The following is an 18,960-nucleotide window of genomic DNA, read 5'->3' as shown; positions in this document are numbered from 1 at the left end:
TCTGTGTAAGCTCGTTAAATAGTATAGGGATATAATAAACCCCAGCAGTAAAAAACGAAGACGCAGTGAAAGAGTTTGTCTGTGGCACTTTAACAGCTGAGCCCGAAAGCCGCCACCTAGCGATGCTACGCTTTTGTGACGTAAATGCATACAAGTAGGAAATACAACAATGTTTCGACACTATCTTCTATATTTTGTTATTGTTATGCTTAAACCAATATACGTTATATACGTTTGTCGCTAGATGGAGCATCGCATTGGAAACAACTTTAACAATATCACTAATACTTATCTATACAGTCAAATGTCCCATGTGGTTTCCAAAGTAAATTGTTATAGTAATACAAAACGAGTTAGCACGAGTAAGATAACTAACGGATTGCCAACGCGTTGAGTAGTCCGGGACAGAAATATTATAATATTATGAAGAATATTGTTCGAGCTAGCTTGAAAGTATTGCAGTAGACTTGACCAACTTAGGCTAATCACACTTTATAATGCCATACCTGTGGGTTGGCACTTGCGTTGTTAAACAGTGATCAATTATAATCGAGTGCGTCTATTCGCATTACATTACTGACGTTGTAATTATAATAATTTATGATTTAGTAAAATTTAAAAATTTGAAAAAAAATATGATATTTATTGACTATCGAACGGTTTCTGATTATTAACATCAATGCATTTGATTACTATGAAATACTTCAACCAAAGTAATGGTTTATGTCAGTCTTTTGTACATTGTACTACTTTCAAACGGAGCGAAGTAAGGACGTAGTTGAGGGTCTATCTTAAATGAATGGATAACTCCTTCGCCCAAAGATACGTTTCACGAAACAAAGGTGCAGAGGACGCCACGTTTGCCCTGCAATCTAAAAAGACCTCCTTGGAGCTGGTAATGAACCGACCGTATTCCATTTACAGGGTTGCACTTTTCTGTTTTCTACACTGACAAAAATGTCCAGTATGTTAACACAAGGTTTTGTCGCACCAGGAAAATATTGCATGCCCTTAAACAGGCAACAAATCTAGTGAAAATGAAACCATGACAAAATGAAAAACTTTAGTTCGATGATGGAATACGCGATTACAAATTATATTTTAATTATTTCCCGGGGTGTGTAATAGCACGACAAAATATATGAAAAAATACACAAAAATATGAAAAAAAAAACTCCTCAAAGTTGATCATTTTGTTAGTTAAAATGAACTGCCTGAACTGCTAGTTACCTGCGTAATGGCTTGTAAACTCTTTCATCGCTCTGACCACACGCCATATTGCAAACACAAGAGTATTGAAGCACTGCAATGATGTATGAAATCATAGAGAAGACATACGCGAGTCAAACGCAGAAGAATAATTCTTTCAATCGTGCATTGATTTGGTGGCGTCGATGTTGTATATTATGAACGCTGTGGAGTATATAAAAAAAACTTTATACATACAATAGCGATAGATGTAAAACAGGCAGTCTGTGAAAGACAGGCAAGAATTAATTGAGCTATACTATTTATTTTTTTCACAGAAATTTTGTTTGATATTTTTTACCGTTCATCCAACCCCCGACAATAGTCTCTGAAAATGGTAATCTGTTTGAAAATTCAAGTGCTATAACTAAGAGTGGATGAGCGTATGTCATGAGTATTTACCGCAGAAATCATGGTATTACTCAATTGAATAGTGGCACCCCAGTTGTTCATTGATTGCGTTACTATATATACAAGTCGGCAACGCGTAAGTAATTTACTGCGCATATACAAAACAAAAACAAACAAAAAATGTATAAAATACAACTTTACATTTCACATTGCAGTATATATATAATGTACGGTAAACTTTGACTTTTGGTGAGTGCATGTCGCCGACTTTTCTATTTCACTTGTCCCATTTACCCAGCCCAAAATACTCAATACAAAAACAGGTAATGAAAATACATGAAGAATGCATAGAAACGTTAATATTTAACGCTTGGTTTCTCACGCGAAATTGCTAGAATGTCATCAAAACGTTTTTGCAATCAATATTTTCCTTATTAGACAAGACTTTGAGCAGATCCCTGTAGAATTACAAATAGGTATACCAATCAATACGCAGAACTATAATATAAATCTTATGGTTTCGTAGTTACCCTGTAACACTTACCTATGACGTTAACTTCTAACTAGGCATTGCATGTCTCGAGTGCTATGTGGTGTACATTTTGTCGAAAATAAAAACATACATACATTGGTACTGAACGTACAACATCCATGTGCTTCACGCTGCAAACATTTTGAAAAATCATAGTTTGAAATATAAATTCAGTATTTATATTTAGGACGGGTAGCGCCCTCTAGTGCGCATCGCTCTGGTATCCCCATAGTCTTTTAACCGTCTATGCGTGTACACTTGATATTAACATAATTTGAATTAATTTTACTAGCGGCCTGACGTATAATATCAAACAAACAATAGGGAAACCTATCCTTTTTATTGCTGAGATAAGATTGGGAGAATTATAAGCCCGCATATACAAATTCTGAGGTCATTCTTAGAACATTTTTTCGGGTCGTTGTACTATGATTACAAATTATTGCGGACCGCGGTAATTCAGAACACAAAAGAATCTCTGAATCCTCGTGTGTTGGAAAAAAGTCAGAACCCGTCGACTGAGATTATTTCTACGCATTGTAAATCATTAACAATTTGAATATTTAAGTAAATATAACAATTCGTCAACCCAATATTTTACCTTGTACTCCCAAAACGCGAACACATTACAACATTACAACATTACACAGTACAATATATCGCTAAATTGTATATCGATTCCTCCAGGCTTTTGCTCAAATTCGTCTGGAAGATTTAACGGGCGTACAGTTTGCGTACAGTTTACGACAAGCGTTCATATCCAGTATTTGCGATGAGAATATGTTACACATTCGAATACACATGATTAAATTGGCTCAATATCACGCACGAAGTCACACTACAGTTCAGAGTATATACTTCACACATTTGCATACGGCAAGCAGTGATGGCGATGAGATAGATATGTTGTAGACTGTACTGCAACGTATATTTATGCAAATATATGCAAATGCGAAAAAATGCTTAAATCGACATTGTAACTGCCTGTTATCACACACAGGGTCCGTGCGCTAATTCAGCTGCCACGTATATTTAGACCATGGGCCAGAAAAGGACCCCCCTCCCTTTGGGGATTTTTCAAGATGATGTTTTTCGCATACCTTAGGGTGTGTCTGACAAAAATTAGGTTGTCTGCCATCTTCCCAATGGTGGGCGTGGCCACAAGGCCACCATTTTGAACATATAATGAGTAAACCAGTTTTCAGGCTCTGGTACTGGAAAATTATATTTAAGCCTTACGTTTTACATTGTATGCTACATTGTCAATATCCATAGCCAACATACATTATTTTGGCACCTTTCTTATAGGAGCGTGGTTAACAAATCATCTATTTTGAATATTTTATGAGATTGGCTGTAATAATTGCTTCTATGTTTTATTCAATTTTAAATGCACTGTCAGTAACTGAACAATATCTCTATTTGGATTTCTTGAGCTGAAAACTTCATTAATCATCACAATCAAATATTACATCTGTTGGTAATTACAAAAGATTCATCTTCCTCAGTGGAGTCCTGAGAGTCATTCATTACTATCAAATCAACAATCTCTTGTGGCATTACATCACCCTCAATCCATTTGTAATCAAGCTTTTCATCAGTTATATACCAGCCATGGCCACCTGGTGTTGGTACCTGTGGACGTGCTTGATTTGCTCTGCACCAAATGAGAGCTTGGTAATTAGCTCTTCTTATATGCATTCGAAGCGCTGCTTTGCAAGGTGGTGAGATACTCATATCAACTCCATTATAGCTTGAAAAAACTGTACCTTGCTTTGGGCTGAACTTTTGCATGAATAACTCAAGTCGAAGCTATATCACATGATGCAAATGTTCTCTTGTACAAAATACACGTGAAATGCTCTAAACTTTCAAATACACGATCATCTACATCAGGTGTGGCTCCTAATGTTAGGAATGTCTCAATAAAGTCTGGATGCTGCTTTAGAATTTTCAAAGGCAACAGTTTTCCATTGCGAACAAAAGCACTGATTGTGTCGCACCTAGAAAATGCATGAAGTGCGGGTAAAGCTGAACATATGTCTTTCCCTGTTTCTGCAATGACTTTATGACGGTCTATAAGTCGTCTTTTGTTCGAAACTCCTGTATCAAATAATAGTGAATTTGTAATACATTGCCCAAACTTGAGTAACAAAACAAAGACATCCGTATCAGGGGATTTTACAACAATTGTTATATCTGGTGAACTTGAGGCAATGTGAAGGCAGTGCAAGACTATTCGACTATCAGCTTCTTCTTGTATTGAGTGCAACTCTTCCACCTCTGCTACTTCAGTAGTCAGTCCATCTGTACTAGACAAAGATATGCACATCTTCTCACACACATACAGTACTTTTTTTTCTAGTAACTTATTTGCATATTTGTCAGTTTAATCGATTGTCGCTTGTTTTCTCATGGTATTTTTGTAAGGGCACCTTGGATCATGTATGATTTTGATACACCTCTGCGGGTTCTCTCTGCATCTTTTATGGACATAGGAAAATATGTGTCGGTTACAAAATCCACACGCTGTACCTTTGGAAGCTGGGAGAACAATGTTTCCGCTAAGTCTCCAAACGTGCTTGGTAGACCTGTTTGGGGTTGGAAAAGAGCATTTCCATCAATGACATAATCTGTAATACTTTGATTTGGTCGTTATGTTAAGGCTACATTCTCCTCAAGGTAGTGCATCAGTTTTGACTTGTCTGTCTTTGCAGGAGACTCATCAGATATGGCAAGAGACCATGGTACAGGGCCTAGTGGATAGCTAAGTGCCTTTCCTAAGTTGATGTTATGTCTAGTTGCAAGCAATGCAAGTTGGCCAAGAACATTTCTTTCTGCTGTGATCTGTTTTCTTTTCGTTCCTTTCACTGTCACAGTTTCGGCATGTGATGCAAATGTCTTCAATTTCAACTTCTTTATTGGGTCATTCCATTCGCTCTTCAACAAAGGAATTATATGCTTTTTTTTCCAAGACTTGAAGCTGAAAGGAGGTCCCGTTCTACATCAGTCGGTGCTGGTGCACCCGAGGAAAGACAGTAACGAACATTTTTATTGTCAAAGGGGTTGATGAAATTGTCAATCGCATCAATGACCTTACTAACAGCTTCTTCACTGTGAAGTATTTCTGACGTTCTAACATCCTTGTGTGATGTGCTCTCATGGCTATCCATCTCAGCTATTTCCATCGAGGTCTGAACATACGCTGCTTTAGTATGCCTTGTCATACACCATCTATAATAAGCTGAATAATTCCGACTGAAACCTACAATTCCTCCATGTGCTTTAGCATGCCGGTTAAAGGTCTGTTCTATAGTAATGTCTACTGCATTCCTGGAGGATGGAACATCTGACCTATTCACGCTAAATCCATTCTGCCTTAGAAGTTCTTCAGCACCAGGATGTGACTTGTCCAAATTAAGGAGTATAATCAAATAAACTGTAGCATATCGGGCATAATTTACATGATTATAGCTAAAATACATTGGAATGAGCTCCTGGAGACAATTACAATGAAGATCAAAGTTGTTCTCCTTTGTTGCTGTGATAAATCGTAGGATGAGCCATACGTTATCCAAGCTCTCCTCTGCGAATCTATCTTTGAACGTTTCATATTGTGAAATAATCATCAAACAGGTGTCACTGGCCATAACTTCTGACAGTGATTCATGGTTTGGAGCTTGAGCTAGAGTATTCAAATTGTTCATAGCTTCCTTGTTTTAGTATTCTACCCTCAGTTTCTTCATATGCTCTTAGAAGCAAACGTTCAAATGCTTCAAGCATTATTTTATGAACACGCATGGAAATGTTATAATGCTTGCCTGACATCACCTTTGCAATTGACCCACTTGCACAAATGTCTGCTTCAACCAGAATGTCTTCAAAGCCACTGCACTGCAGGTGTTGACCAAGAGCACCAAGATATGAACATGTTGTGTGGAATACGCCTAATCTTACTAGAACATCACTGAAAAGCAATGGGTTCTGCCAGACAATTGTATAGGCCTTCTTGGCTACAGCCAAATCAAAAGTGACAATTGTATATTGTTGTCCAACTCTTCTTGATACAGCCTGTGACAATCTGATAATGCGTTGTACTGTTGAATTCTCAGTAACAGGAGCATTTATGGGAGCCATATAATCTACAGTGGTTTGTCTATCTGCTTTCTGTGATAGTTAACCATCCTGCCCATCCAGGCTCTGTTTGTGAAGAGTCCTTCAACAAAGTCCTACAGATCACCCACAGACTGTCAGAAACTTTGGCATAATTTACTGCCTCTGGGTGCGTTGCACTTGTTCTACCTATTTTCAAGTTTGGTTCTGTTTTTCCTTTTGCGTAGCATGGTTCTATTTCAGTAGAAATGTATGCTACAGATCGTTTCTTTGTTTTTGCCAAAGAAAATTAACACTTGTGTCAGAAGAAACCTCTGCATGATGATACCATGATACCATGTGTTGAATGTGTTGTGCCTGAACCGAATGGTGTTTCTTCATTGAGGTCAAAATTGTCCCAGCACAAATGTGTCACAATATTCTTGTCACGTATCACAGTTGGCGGAAGAAGGCTTTTTCTTTCCACTATAGCATTACACATTGCTGTTTCAAGTTCAAATAAACTTGAGTGTGAAGCACAATGACCAAATGTATTCAAAAGACTAATTAACTCACTACCTGTGAGATGCCTAAGTGTCATACCAAGAAGAAGATGTGTTGGCATCACCCATTGAGACCTGGTAACAGCTTTACAAAGATCCTGTGAAAGGGAATTGACCAATCTCCTTTTTTACCAGTTATCAACCATGAGAAAAATTAATATAAAAGAGGTGGAGGTTGAATGCTATCACTAAGTAGGAAACTTTGAGATTGTGGCCATGGCATCACAGGAGATTCTTTCTGAGCACCAATAATAATCCTACGTAACACTGTTGCAGCTTCTTCTAATCTCTTTCCATTGGAGGCTGCAGTTGTAAATGCGACCTCAACAGCCAAACCTTGTGGAACATCTGGACAATAAACGAGGTCACTTCTATAGTTCGACTGCCAAAATTTCAATTTACTACCAAACTTCCTCGTGAGTTTTGCTTTCAACTTATCAGTTTTTTATTGTGGGTTGTAGAATTCTGGACTGGTCTCTAACATGAACTCCAAGTACTTCCCTTTTAGCATGGTTATTCGTTCCACATTGTAACCTTTGATAAAACTATCCTCAACATACTGGTACAGGTATTCAAATGCCTTGTCATGAGCTTTTTGTTCCTCTATGGCCTTTCTATACTTAGTGTTCCTTTCATGTCGATCCCCTGTACGAGTATAATCTCTACGACAAGAAGGATGATAGTGTGCTTCTTTGGCTATTAGGTCAACATCCTGCACCTTGACCAACACAAGTCCGTCTTGCTTTTTCATTGCAGCATCTTTAATGGACATATCTGCACTCTGTTACACACTGTGCCAGCTTTTCCTCTTTGCCTTGTCTTTTTATACGATTTTTGTGGCAGAACAGGCATCCATTTGCAGGAAACACTACACATGGAGACTGTGTTGTTCTTCGCCTCTTTGAAGTACTTGGCTCACCTTCATCTTCATCAGGAAGAGATCGTCGTTTCAATACCTTGGATACATTTATAAAATTGCTGTAGCACCACTTATGTGTTCCATGTAAGTTCTTGTTGAAATTGGTTGGTACATTCGCGCAAATGTCATGCAATTTTTCATTTGCCGTGCTCCTTTTCTGGCGAACTTCAATAGATTTTTTGATTTTCTGAAAACTTGTTTCAGTCAATGATCTAGTTTTCTTCTCTGATTTGTTTTTGGAATAATGAATTATGCATTGCAGAGCCTTGTTCTTTGTTTGTTTAGCTCTCAATCTGGAGGATTTCAAGTTGACACGTTTTTTGTCAGTGCTGTGTACATTAGACATGTTCAACTATTACTGACTGGCAAACTTGGAAGTAATGAAAGTGAATTGAACTTTACAATGACATTGAATTATTTTTACTTACAATGAATACTGAGAAAACACTTAATATGTAAAATAATAAACAAAACAAAAGTATTGAATTCCATGCATAAGGGAAGTAAATATAACTTTTATATAACTAAAACAAATTACTAAGTAGATGAAATAATCATATCACTGAACGAATTATTTAATTAATTAATTAATATTAAAATAAATAACTGATTATTTTAATGAATTGATTATTCAACTTATAACTATTTGTGTCTTACATTTATGCACAATATTAGTGAATATTAATTTGCTGTTGGCTTTGATTTGTTTTTGTATTTTGACCAATGTCTTAAAACGTGGAAACACGGTAACTACTACTACATATATGTATACTTTTTTTCTATAAGACTTTCAAATATGGAAATATAAATAGATATTCAATCATTATTAAAAGATGTGCAAAGTAAATGACATCGTTTTTTTCTATTTAGAGTTACTACCATGAAGCTATATTTAGCAGTGTTTAAGCGATTGTTATAAGGTGTTGGAGTTAAAATGAGTGCCAGAGGAAGTACACTGACACATTTTTCACATGCATGTGGTTTGCATTAGTGTTACAACAATTATTGAACAAATAAATCATGTGAGTTAATATATGTTCCTCTACATTCATCTTAATTGCCTGCTCACACGTTTTCTCATTATATATTCAAAATGGCGGTCGTGTGGCCACGCCCACCATTGAGCAGATTGCAGACAACCTGATTCTTGTCAGGCACACCCTTGAAAAATCCCCATAGGGGGGTGAGTCAAGGGCTGGCCCATGGCCTAATTATCACGGGATATGATGAACAGTGTAACCAATACGCAAATTACGACAAAAAGTAACATACATTAAATCAAATCAATAAGCCATCATGTTTTCCCAATAATATAACAAAATATATTCTAAATAAAATAATATTTATTTTTTTGCAAACAGCGAGTTCTAATAAACTATTAAATTGCAAGTCATTGATACGCTCACAAAATGACACACGTCAATGTTGCACTGACAAACATACGTCCATTGTAGAGCACATTCCCGTCTTCATGGCAGCCGGCTACCAGCATAAATTTTATGGTAGTCTATAAATTTTGCTTGCGCTAGTGGTATTCAGCTTTGTGGCCTCAATGTAGAAGTGGCTGGTAGTTAAGTGCTGAATGTGACTGACAGGGAACAAAGGACATTGCTTATTAAAACAAGCGGATTCTAAAACAACAAGGCCGCCAATTTCCATTTAGAATTAAATTAAGACAATAAAAAGAGCACACACTCATTGTAAGTTGTACTACGTTGTGAATATCGGGAAAACAATTTGATGTTTCATAATGGAGAATAGAGTGTTAAAATTCAAAATTTTAAATTATAAATTCTCCGAGAATACAATCACAACGTCTTCACAAGCTCAGACACCTTATATTTCGTCTTCGACCCCTGAGAAGTCAAAAATTAAATATATTATCCGCCCAATGCGCGAATGTGATTGGCTGATAAGTGTTATATACATGTTACAGGGATATCCACACACATTTGAAGGCATTCAGTGTGTCCTATCACGGAATTCTTATTTGTAAAAACGACCATGATCCTATGTTAAAATGGAATATGCTATAAGAATATTTTCACTGAATTCTTTAAAATAAATTTACCAAATACAAATTAATTAATTAATTAATATTTTACAATCCATATCCTTAAATTTGAATCTGAATTTGAAATTAAATTTCAAGACATTTGAAAAAAAAAACATTTTACAAGCATAACAATACGACTAGATTTGGTGTAACAGTTTGCTCCCAATTCATATTGGAATATTGCCAGTAATAATTAATAAAGCTTGTTCAGAATACCATTTATTCCCGACATCATATTCAGTGGCTAGTTCTCAGGATCTACAACAGTAATAAACAAATAAATATAAATCATTCTGATGCCATGATTTTAGAAGACACCGCCATAACATTTTGATTTGGACCATACCATTTCAAGTTGCAGGGTGTCTAAACAATGGCACAACAACCGATGAATACATCTTTCATCCACCACAAAAATTGTAGACATGTTTGAACAACCAAGAAAGCAAAAAATATCAGGCTGCATCCTGAAAACAACGAGATAGCACATTACAACTAGTCCTAACAAACATGAAATCCTCCACCCCTACCAATACCAATATTTGTTTTTTCTGTCATGTGTGGTAATCACTCAACTGATTTGTGTCTCTACATTTGATTTATATGTATATGATGTTCAGTAGTTAAAATGTTGATTGAAATTGACATATTGAAATTTGTGCAGATAAACCACTTCCGGCCATGTGACCTACTGCCATGTCTTCAGTAAAACAGCATTTAGTGTTTTTTTTCTCCCTTTAGAGGTCAGTGAACATTTTTTTTGTCGTCACATGCGCATCAATAACACATCGACAGCATTCAATCCACATAAATGTTGAACTAACACAGCTTGTGTGTTTATCGAGTAGTTGTTCATTCACTGGAGTACAGTACGTGTACATAAAACAAATGACACCGTGGCACTTCCGATCTACGTTTTGTGTCGAAGCACAGTACCGCGATTTAATACTTCGATTTTAGTAATTCAACGGGTTGCTGAATCACGTGATTAAATCGGCGGTAAATCCGTAGCAGCTGAGACAGCTCTAATATTCAGTCTGTGAGAGAGAACAACAGGCGATTAAAAAGGTAATGTCGAATAAATATATATATTTTTTCTCATTTCGATATACATAATTGTGAGTCCATATAGACTACGGCGATGTAGGACAAGTTCTACATTTATCGTCATTATCCCCGGTTTACACAGCATACGACTAGTATGTCGGTAAATGTATATACATGTGTGTGAATGCAGTCGTTTGAGCCGGGACCATCAGCTAGGTTTCACGAATCAGCAGAGCTTTGACTCCCAGTATAAAAAATCTGTATCAAACCGTTCGGCTCCGTCCTCAACTCGGGAAACCTAGCTGAATCCTAAATGCAGAATAAAACCAAAAGAACACGCTGTTCTCGTTCAGTATATTAGATTGAGACACCTATAACGTAGGGAGTGATGACAATGAAATTGTTGGATCAATCTATATGAGTTGCTATATTCGATTCGACCTTTTTATGACGAACTGTAAAAGGTCGGTGACCTATTACTTGCATCGCAATATTCTGCAAGCTGGTGGCACTAATCGATTGCGCTGTTACAATACTGATAGCCTTGATGTCACTAGGAGTGTCGGGTACATGACCATGAGCAGATTTAGAGGGGGCTGAGGGGGCCGCCCCCCTATTTTTAACAACCAACAGGGCTTCGCGCAATCGGCGCTCGCGAACTTGGCCTTCGGCCAAACTTATCGCCCCCCCCCCCTTATTCCAGAATTCTAGATCCGCCCCTGATGACTGATTAATTGAACTGATAATATTCATGCTCCTTCGCAGCCTTGGTAATAGGCAGTCGGTTAATGGTGTACGTCGGGTTGACAGGTCTCACACATGGCTGGCCCTGTTACTCTAAATAAAATGTTCGATTGAATTAATTGTCTCATATAACGCGGAAAATTGTGAAAATTGAACGTATATCTTTACTCTTCAGCGAGACACTGTCATGTACTGTGTGTTCTGGCACGGTCTAGTCCGTAGTCGTATGCGTGGAGATAGTTGTATGTGTGATACAGTACGAGTTTACAGAGGTGAGAGGCAAAATTATAAACCACATTAATACAATATGTCTAATTGCCTTTAAATCTAACCATGGCGGTCAAAGTATTTTATCTTCATGTCCTAACACATTGTTTGCACCCCATCATCGCGCGCGTCACTTCCTCGGTGTCTTGTTGTACATTATCTCCACCTGTTGATGAAAATGAGAAAAGAGGTTTGGAAAAAGAGGAAATGTGCTATAAATATCGTCAAATTGATCTGATTCTATATGTTATGCATCGAGATAATAAGTTTCTATCATGTTAATTATAGAGGGGTGTGGCTAGAAGATTTCTCAAAAAAGTTGCATGCTAGACAACGAGAGAGAAAAATGCATCTTGTATTACAGATGGACGTCTTGGCACATTCAAGACAAATATGTACGTCCAGAGAAGGCACCGCTAAAACATAATGCTCTTCCTAACGCCCTTTTATTTCATACGATTCACCCCTAATACAAAATTCATAGTGTGTTTTTTCCTTTGTCTCACAGACTACACAGCCCGTAAGACACGATAGCGCTGCAGAACGCAATGATGCCACGATTGAAATTCACATTCTACTGTGCTTTTCTAGTGACTGTTTACTGTGTTTACGTCACCGATGCGCTCCAATTGACAACTGACTTAGGAACACGTGATCAGAGTGAAGGTGTCGATTACAAACCATTGCTCAGGTACTATGTTTTGATTAAACATAATGATGTAAAACACAATCACACAAATGCACAAGCATGTTGGATTGTTGATACGTACTATAAATGTAATGGGCATGCGCGTAGGTCATTGTGTCATCTAATAACTGTTATTATGCTTGACAGAATTTTAATTCCCATTCCTAATGTGCTACTTTTAACGTATGAAGATTATTTGGGTTAATTTGATCAATTTAGCAACAGTTTTCTTGAATAGAAATTAGGGTTTCGAGCCCTATGGGTCGAAACCCTATTGTAATTGCTTTGCTTATTATTATTTTTCCGCCGTTTATTGTAACCACTGTAACTTGAAAAATAATGCTGCGATTGATTTTCTATTATTCATGCTGATAAAGGACCATGAGTTGTGGTGCATACCGCAAAACCAGCCATGTAGGTCACATGACCTGGCCGCCATCTTAGGTAGAACACAAGCCGGAAGTGCTTAATTGCACCACTTTCTGAGGGTCTAGGAACTTCCGGTTTTTGTGTGTGGCATCATTGGCTCATGTCTAGCAAATATCAGCAATAAAATCTTTAGCGGTCATGTGACATTGGCCGCCATATTGGATTTTGTGAAAATTTACAAAAAACTTTTAAAATCTTCTTCTTAAAAATGGCTCATTCATGTGATGCGAAATTTGCTTTAAAGTACATATTGCCAAAGCTCTACAAAGTTACTGAAGCAGATTTTTGAAAAATGGCTTCCTTTGGCAGCCATCTTGGATTTAGTAAAAAGTGAAAGTACGCTATAAATCTTGAACAATTTGCCAGATTTAAACAAAACTTGGCATACAACATCCCTTCAATAAGACGATTATGTGTTCATGAAAATATTTCCCATGATTCAAGTGGTTTTGGCGGCCATGTTGAATTTATCACAAAAATGCCAAAAAACTCAACAAATTATCTTCTTAAAAACTGCTTGCTTGTTTGAAAAGCAATTCAGCATATAGTATCTCTGTTGATAGTTCTACAAAGTTACTGAAACAGATTTTTGAAAAATGGCTTCCTTTGGTAGCCATCTTGGATTTAGTAAAAAGTGAAATTATGCTATAACTCGTGAACAATTTGCCAGATTGAAACCAAAGTTGGCATATAGGTCCCTTGAATAAGATGGTTATGTGTTCATGAAAATATTTCCCATGATTCAAGTTGTTTCGGTGGCCATCTTGAATTTATCAAAAAAAATGCAAAAAACCTCAAAAAATTATCTTCTAAAAACTGCTTGCTTGTTTGACAATCAATTTAAGCATATAGTATTTATGTTAATAGCTCTACAAAGTTACTGAAGTAGATTTTTTAAAAAATGGCTTCCTTTGGCAGCCATCTTGGATTTAGTAAAAAGTGAAATTACTCTATAACTTATGAAATTTGACAGATTGATCCCAAAGTTGGCATAAAACATCTCTTCAATAAGGTAATTCCGTATTCATGAAAATATTTACCATGATTCAAGTGGTTTTGGCGGCCATCTTGAATTTATAAAAAAAAACACGCAAAAAACCTCAAAAAAATGTTCTTCTTAAAAACTGCTTGCTTGTTTGACTAGCAATTTAGAATATGACCCATATGTTGATAGCTCTACAAAGTTACTGAAACGGATTATTGAAAAATGGCTTCCATTGGCAGTCATCTTGGATTTAGTAAAAGAGAAAAAGTTCTATAACTCATGAACTATTTGCCAGACTGATACAAAATTCGGTATGTGGAATTCTTTCATTACGTTTATCATATTCCTGTGAAATAAAATCCATATATTGTGTAGTTTGTCTGCCATCTTGCATTCTAGACATGAAACGTTCGTCAAATAATCACATCGAGCAAGTGCAATTTGCCACGAGCCACGCAGGCTCGAAACCCGTCATCGCTGCTATGCAGCTATATTTATAATTGTGTTCAATAATTTTCATTCCCATTGTCCGCATGAAATCAAGCAAACTTCGTAATAATTACGTTTCTGTGTTACCATTTATTTCAGGGTTGGGCGCAAAGAATTACGGATCAACACGTCAAGTAATCCGCCCGCATCATTACCAGCTCCAAGAAAGTTCTTTTTGGATTGTGGGGCAAACATGGCGTCCTCTGTACTTTTGTTTCGTGAAACGTATCCTTGGGCGAAGGAGTATATCATCCATTCATTTGAGATAGACCCTCAACTGCGTCCTTATTTCGCACCGTTTGAAAGTAAGACGATGTTCTTCCACAATCAAGGCGTGTCGAATACTTCAGGTTTGTGTAAAAACTGGGCCTCTTGCTGCTTCTCTGCTGTGAATCATCCTTGGATGCCGTCAGAGACTCAAGAAACTTGGTCATACACCATGTTTGCATCTGTTTTGTGTCCATTCAAATCTATTAACTTACATGAACGCAAGAAAACGCGATATTAGTGACGTGTCTACCGATCATTCTGAGGTGTGAAAAAATAAAATCTTATCAAATAACACGTGTATATCAATGCAATAATTGTATTACTGTGTTCGCACAAGAAAAGAATTACGTCAACGTAACTTGCGCTCAAAATAAGGATCCCATAATTTCACACAGTTTGTATACCAACAATTCTTAGAAGAGGCGCAAATATGGCGACCATTGCGTAACGGGCACAATGACGCAGATAGACAATTTTTCGGCTGATCATATACATCTATTTCTGTCTTTTGCGGACATTTTCAGTCCACGCAATGCCATAATTATTAAAATTATTTGAAATAACAGATAACTGAAAATGTGACAACCATTTCGGGTCCGCCTTCTTTGAAATAATTAAATACAGTTGATCTAGCATCTGTAAATAGTCACCGATGTAAATTGCCTCCGCCATATTAGTTTAACAAGATATACAGGCATATAACCAGCTAAACTGACAAACATTTTGACAAAAATTAAGACTCTGCCTACTTTAAAATAAGATAAAACTTAAACACAGCTGACCGAGCACTAAAATTCAGTTCGGAATGCCAATCCACTTACAAACCCTTCGCGAATGGCCGCTGGTGTTGCCAACGCCATATTTAAGCCACTGTATGTCATCTGTATTTAATGTAATATTTACGCCGTTGCTGGAGTTCAATTGGAGTTTAAACACCATCATTTGCGTCGGCGTAACGTACTCACACCTGTTTTTCTCTAACGCCGACGTAAGGTAAATTATTGACTGAAAATCATTATAATTTAATCGTAGAAGTTAAATTGTAATAATTTGCATTTGTAGGAAAGTTACAAGCATATCTTGAAGGGGCGTGGTATCCAGAAAAAGTGAACGCACATAGAGATATGCAGTGGGGCGGAGGATCGTTATTCGCCTTCGATAACGAGAAAAACGCTCAAGATGGCGGAAGCCGAAAGTTGTCCCGTCACATTCAGGTCCCTGTAGTTGATCTATCGCAGTGGATTCAAACAAATACTAATAAAGAAGATTATGTTATATTGAAACTGGACGTTGAGGGCGCAGAGTATGGTATAATTAAAAAGATGATTGGAGAGGGAACTTTTGACTGGATTGATAAGTATGCATATTATGGATGTTGTTACAGTTGCCGAGTCACAATAAAACTATATGTCACGCCCTCTCGTAGTGAAGTGGGACTTGGATGTCAAAATGGCGTGCATGGTTAGCAGTAATGTCGAATCTCTTAAAACATTTTTTGTTTGACCGACGACTGCGAATTGAAATTACATTGACACTTTGAATGACATTCTTTCACAATTGTACGTCATAGAAGCATCATCACTAAACGTCGCGACTAGAACGAATGAAATATTCTTTCACATGGCAACAAATTCTCTTTTCTGTATTCAAATGTTTTCTCATTCACACCATTGTTTGTCTGCAATGTTCACTATCATCCACTGTTTTCTGTTCTAAATACGTTTTGCCTTGCATTTGTGATTAGCGAAACATTATAAGAAAGACGATTGGTTTTTATTTCACAGGGGTTTACACATTAAAATATCCCATATTCTGCTTGAATAATTATAAATTTTCATTTTGGATTTGTACAGTGTATTTATATACAAAGTGTACTTCAATAATAAATGTTTTTTTATCGTTGCGTTATTCGAAAATGTGTCGTTTATATATAATGTTTATATTCTAGGTTATATGGAGAGTTTCATGACTGGCAACCCACGGGTTTTAGTGCAGATGATAAAAGAGAAATAAGAGATTGGATGAACTTCACTGGTGTAAGGATGTTGGACTGGGTTGGAGAAAATCACAGATTTGCTGATTTCGACGAGATGCATGAAATATCGGTAGTTCATGTCGCCATTTTGTTTTTAAATAACAGATTGTCTTTCTCCGTACACGTATTTAGAACGCTGGTGGGGCGCTTTCTGACAGCCCGACAGCGTTCTACTTGATAACAGACGATGGAATCAGATGAGTATTGGTGATATTGAAGCCGAAGTATTCATGAGTATTCTGAGAGAGAAACACGCAATTTTCTGCAAGTTTTAACGAACGAAAACGAATAGTATTGTTGTCTAGCCCAGAATAGAATCAGGAATAAGATTAAAAACAAAAACACACACACAAACAAATATTTAAAAAAAATGCATATTATGTAGTGAACAAAAAACAATTTATCCAAAAATACTAATTGTGCCACTCCGGCAAAAATATTGATTCGTACCTCAGTGCAATCGTTTATGCTTCAATTTCATAATTTACAGATTTCAGCGAACACACCAGGTGCAACACAAACTATTCTGGACCAGTGCATTCCCAAGCACGGACATACAATGGTTAGCATCGTCATTGAGATAGGAATGAATTTGAAGTCAGCGATACGACTAGTTGATACCATATCAGCGTATAGATTCAACGTGCCGTTAACTCTGTTTGTATATGGCGACTTTGTGGAAATGTTTCCAGATCTAGTCATAAAATGGAGCAAACGTTTTGACATAAACATCCGCGCAAGTGGTCCGCTTCCGCGCGACCACTGGGAAAAACAAAACAAGGAAGTGCTGCGAATGTCGGTGACCAGTGCGGAACAGCGAATGAAAGACATATGGTTGACGCCGGCATATATACTACCGCCTGGGTTGAGTACAAATGTGTTGGAAGTGATTTTTCAAAGGAATTTACGATTAATCGTTCCATCGGTCTCATTCCCACCGACGAGAGGTATGGCATGACTGATTAAATATAAGAACTGCGAACATAATTATTGTTTAAAATGTATTTAGTATCCCAATTGCCCGCGATTATGAGCTGTCAGTTTTAGGAGTTTAGTGTGGCGGACACTGCTTATTATTAAATTACAGAAGCCGTTATAATATGTCCATGCAGTCGCGTATACCCCAAATAATTAACATATCTCATGACAAATATTCAAATTTTATCTTCCAGGTATACTTTTAACCAAGGATAACTACCATTCGTACAGAGATGTTGAGCGAATCCCGAAAGCCCTGAGATCAATTCACGAGGGTTTAGGTGAACAAGGCGGTATCCTAAGTTTGGATTCGGATTTCCCAGACAGCTATATGATTTCAGTTTTTCTTATGGATTATCTCTATGAGACCTCCAAACACAAAATTGTTAGTTTGTGGGAGTGCTTGACATTTGTGTGAACATGCAGATTTGCACGGGGTGATAACGTGTTTGTAGATGCAGGAGAGGTCAGTTATAAACAATATATAGTGTTCAATGTGTGATTCACTATTAATTTTAACTTATTTTTAATGTTATCTATGTCCAATTTGTATAGTTGCATGCATCACCGCGTACATGATACAGGTTCCCAGTCGGCAATTACAAGTGATTTCGCTCGTTACGTACAGGAAACGCCCACTCTGTTCTATTCTTCTAAAGATGTAACACCATTGAAACTATTCTCGGAATGATAATTTGAAGAAAATGGTTTGGGCTTTTTTTATAATGTGTATATACAAAAAGTTTTCTCGTTGTTGTTTAACACCTTCAATTGTTCTACCTATGATGTCTTTATTATTCCCCTTATTAAGTCTAACCGGACCGGGATTGTAAATTTGTTAGTATTCTAAATATCCAAACATATTTTAGTATAAGTAGTAATAAATGCAAATTGGCGGCTATATTTAAGAATGCGCTTGCTTCAATTACAGTTCCTAAATAACCGGTTGGAAAACGTCCTTGTTCAACGATGTTAATCCTCCGATCGCTAGCAACAGTGCGCGTTATGCTTCTGGAGCATCTCGAGGTCTTCCTAGATTTAAATTGTCTTTCGTTCTGCGCCAGTGAATCCTGTGCCATTTCATACAGTTTATTTCGAAATTATATTGAGGTACGTGTGTATTTGTGTTCGTAAAAGCTTCCTGATAAGACACATGTAATTTAAAAGATATATTCACTGAATAACACAAATATAAATTTCAATTGCAAACACTCACAGCCAGCACTGTTGTGTATTGCAGGGTAACGTGTTATGGTGACGCTGTACA

At 37.0% G+C, this 18,960-nt stretch overlaps 1 protein-coding gene across 1 annotated transcript; it reads left to right on the top strand.

Moving 5' to 3' along the window:
* Positions 1-10,601: 10,601 nt before the first annotated feature.
* LOC100369061 (uncharacterized) lies at positions 10,602-18,594 on the top strand. The gene is made up of 7 exons (XM_006825468.3): positions 10,602-10,829; positions 12,328-12,510; positions 14,510-14,760; positions 15,743-16,037; positions 16,629-16,785; positions 17,206-17,662; positions 17,888-18,594. The coding sequence occupies exons 2-7, from the start codon at positions 12,368-12,370 to the stop codon at positions 18,109-18,111; spliced, it is 1,527 nt and encodes a 508-aa protein (XP_006825531.2). The 5' UTR covers positions 10,602-10,829; positions 12,328-12,367; the 3' UTR covers positions 18,112-18,594.
* The last annotated feature ends 366 nt before the right edge of the window (positions 18,595-18,960 follow it).

This window comes from Saccoglossus kowalevskii, chromosome 21, assembly GCF_978046115.1.
Source record: "Saccoglossus kowalevskii chromosome 21, keSacKowa6.1, whole genome shotgun sequence".
Classification (NCBI taxonomy): domain Eukaryota; kingdom Metazoa; phylum Hemichordata; class Enteropneusta; family Harrimaniidae; genus Saccoglossus; species Saccoglossus kowalevskii.
The sequence above is the reverse complement of the archived record's forward strand: the minus strand, read 5'-3'. Positions and strand labels throughout refer to the sequence as shown.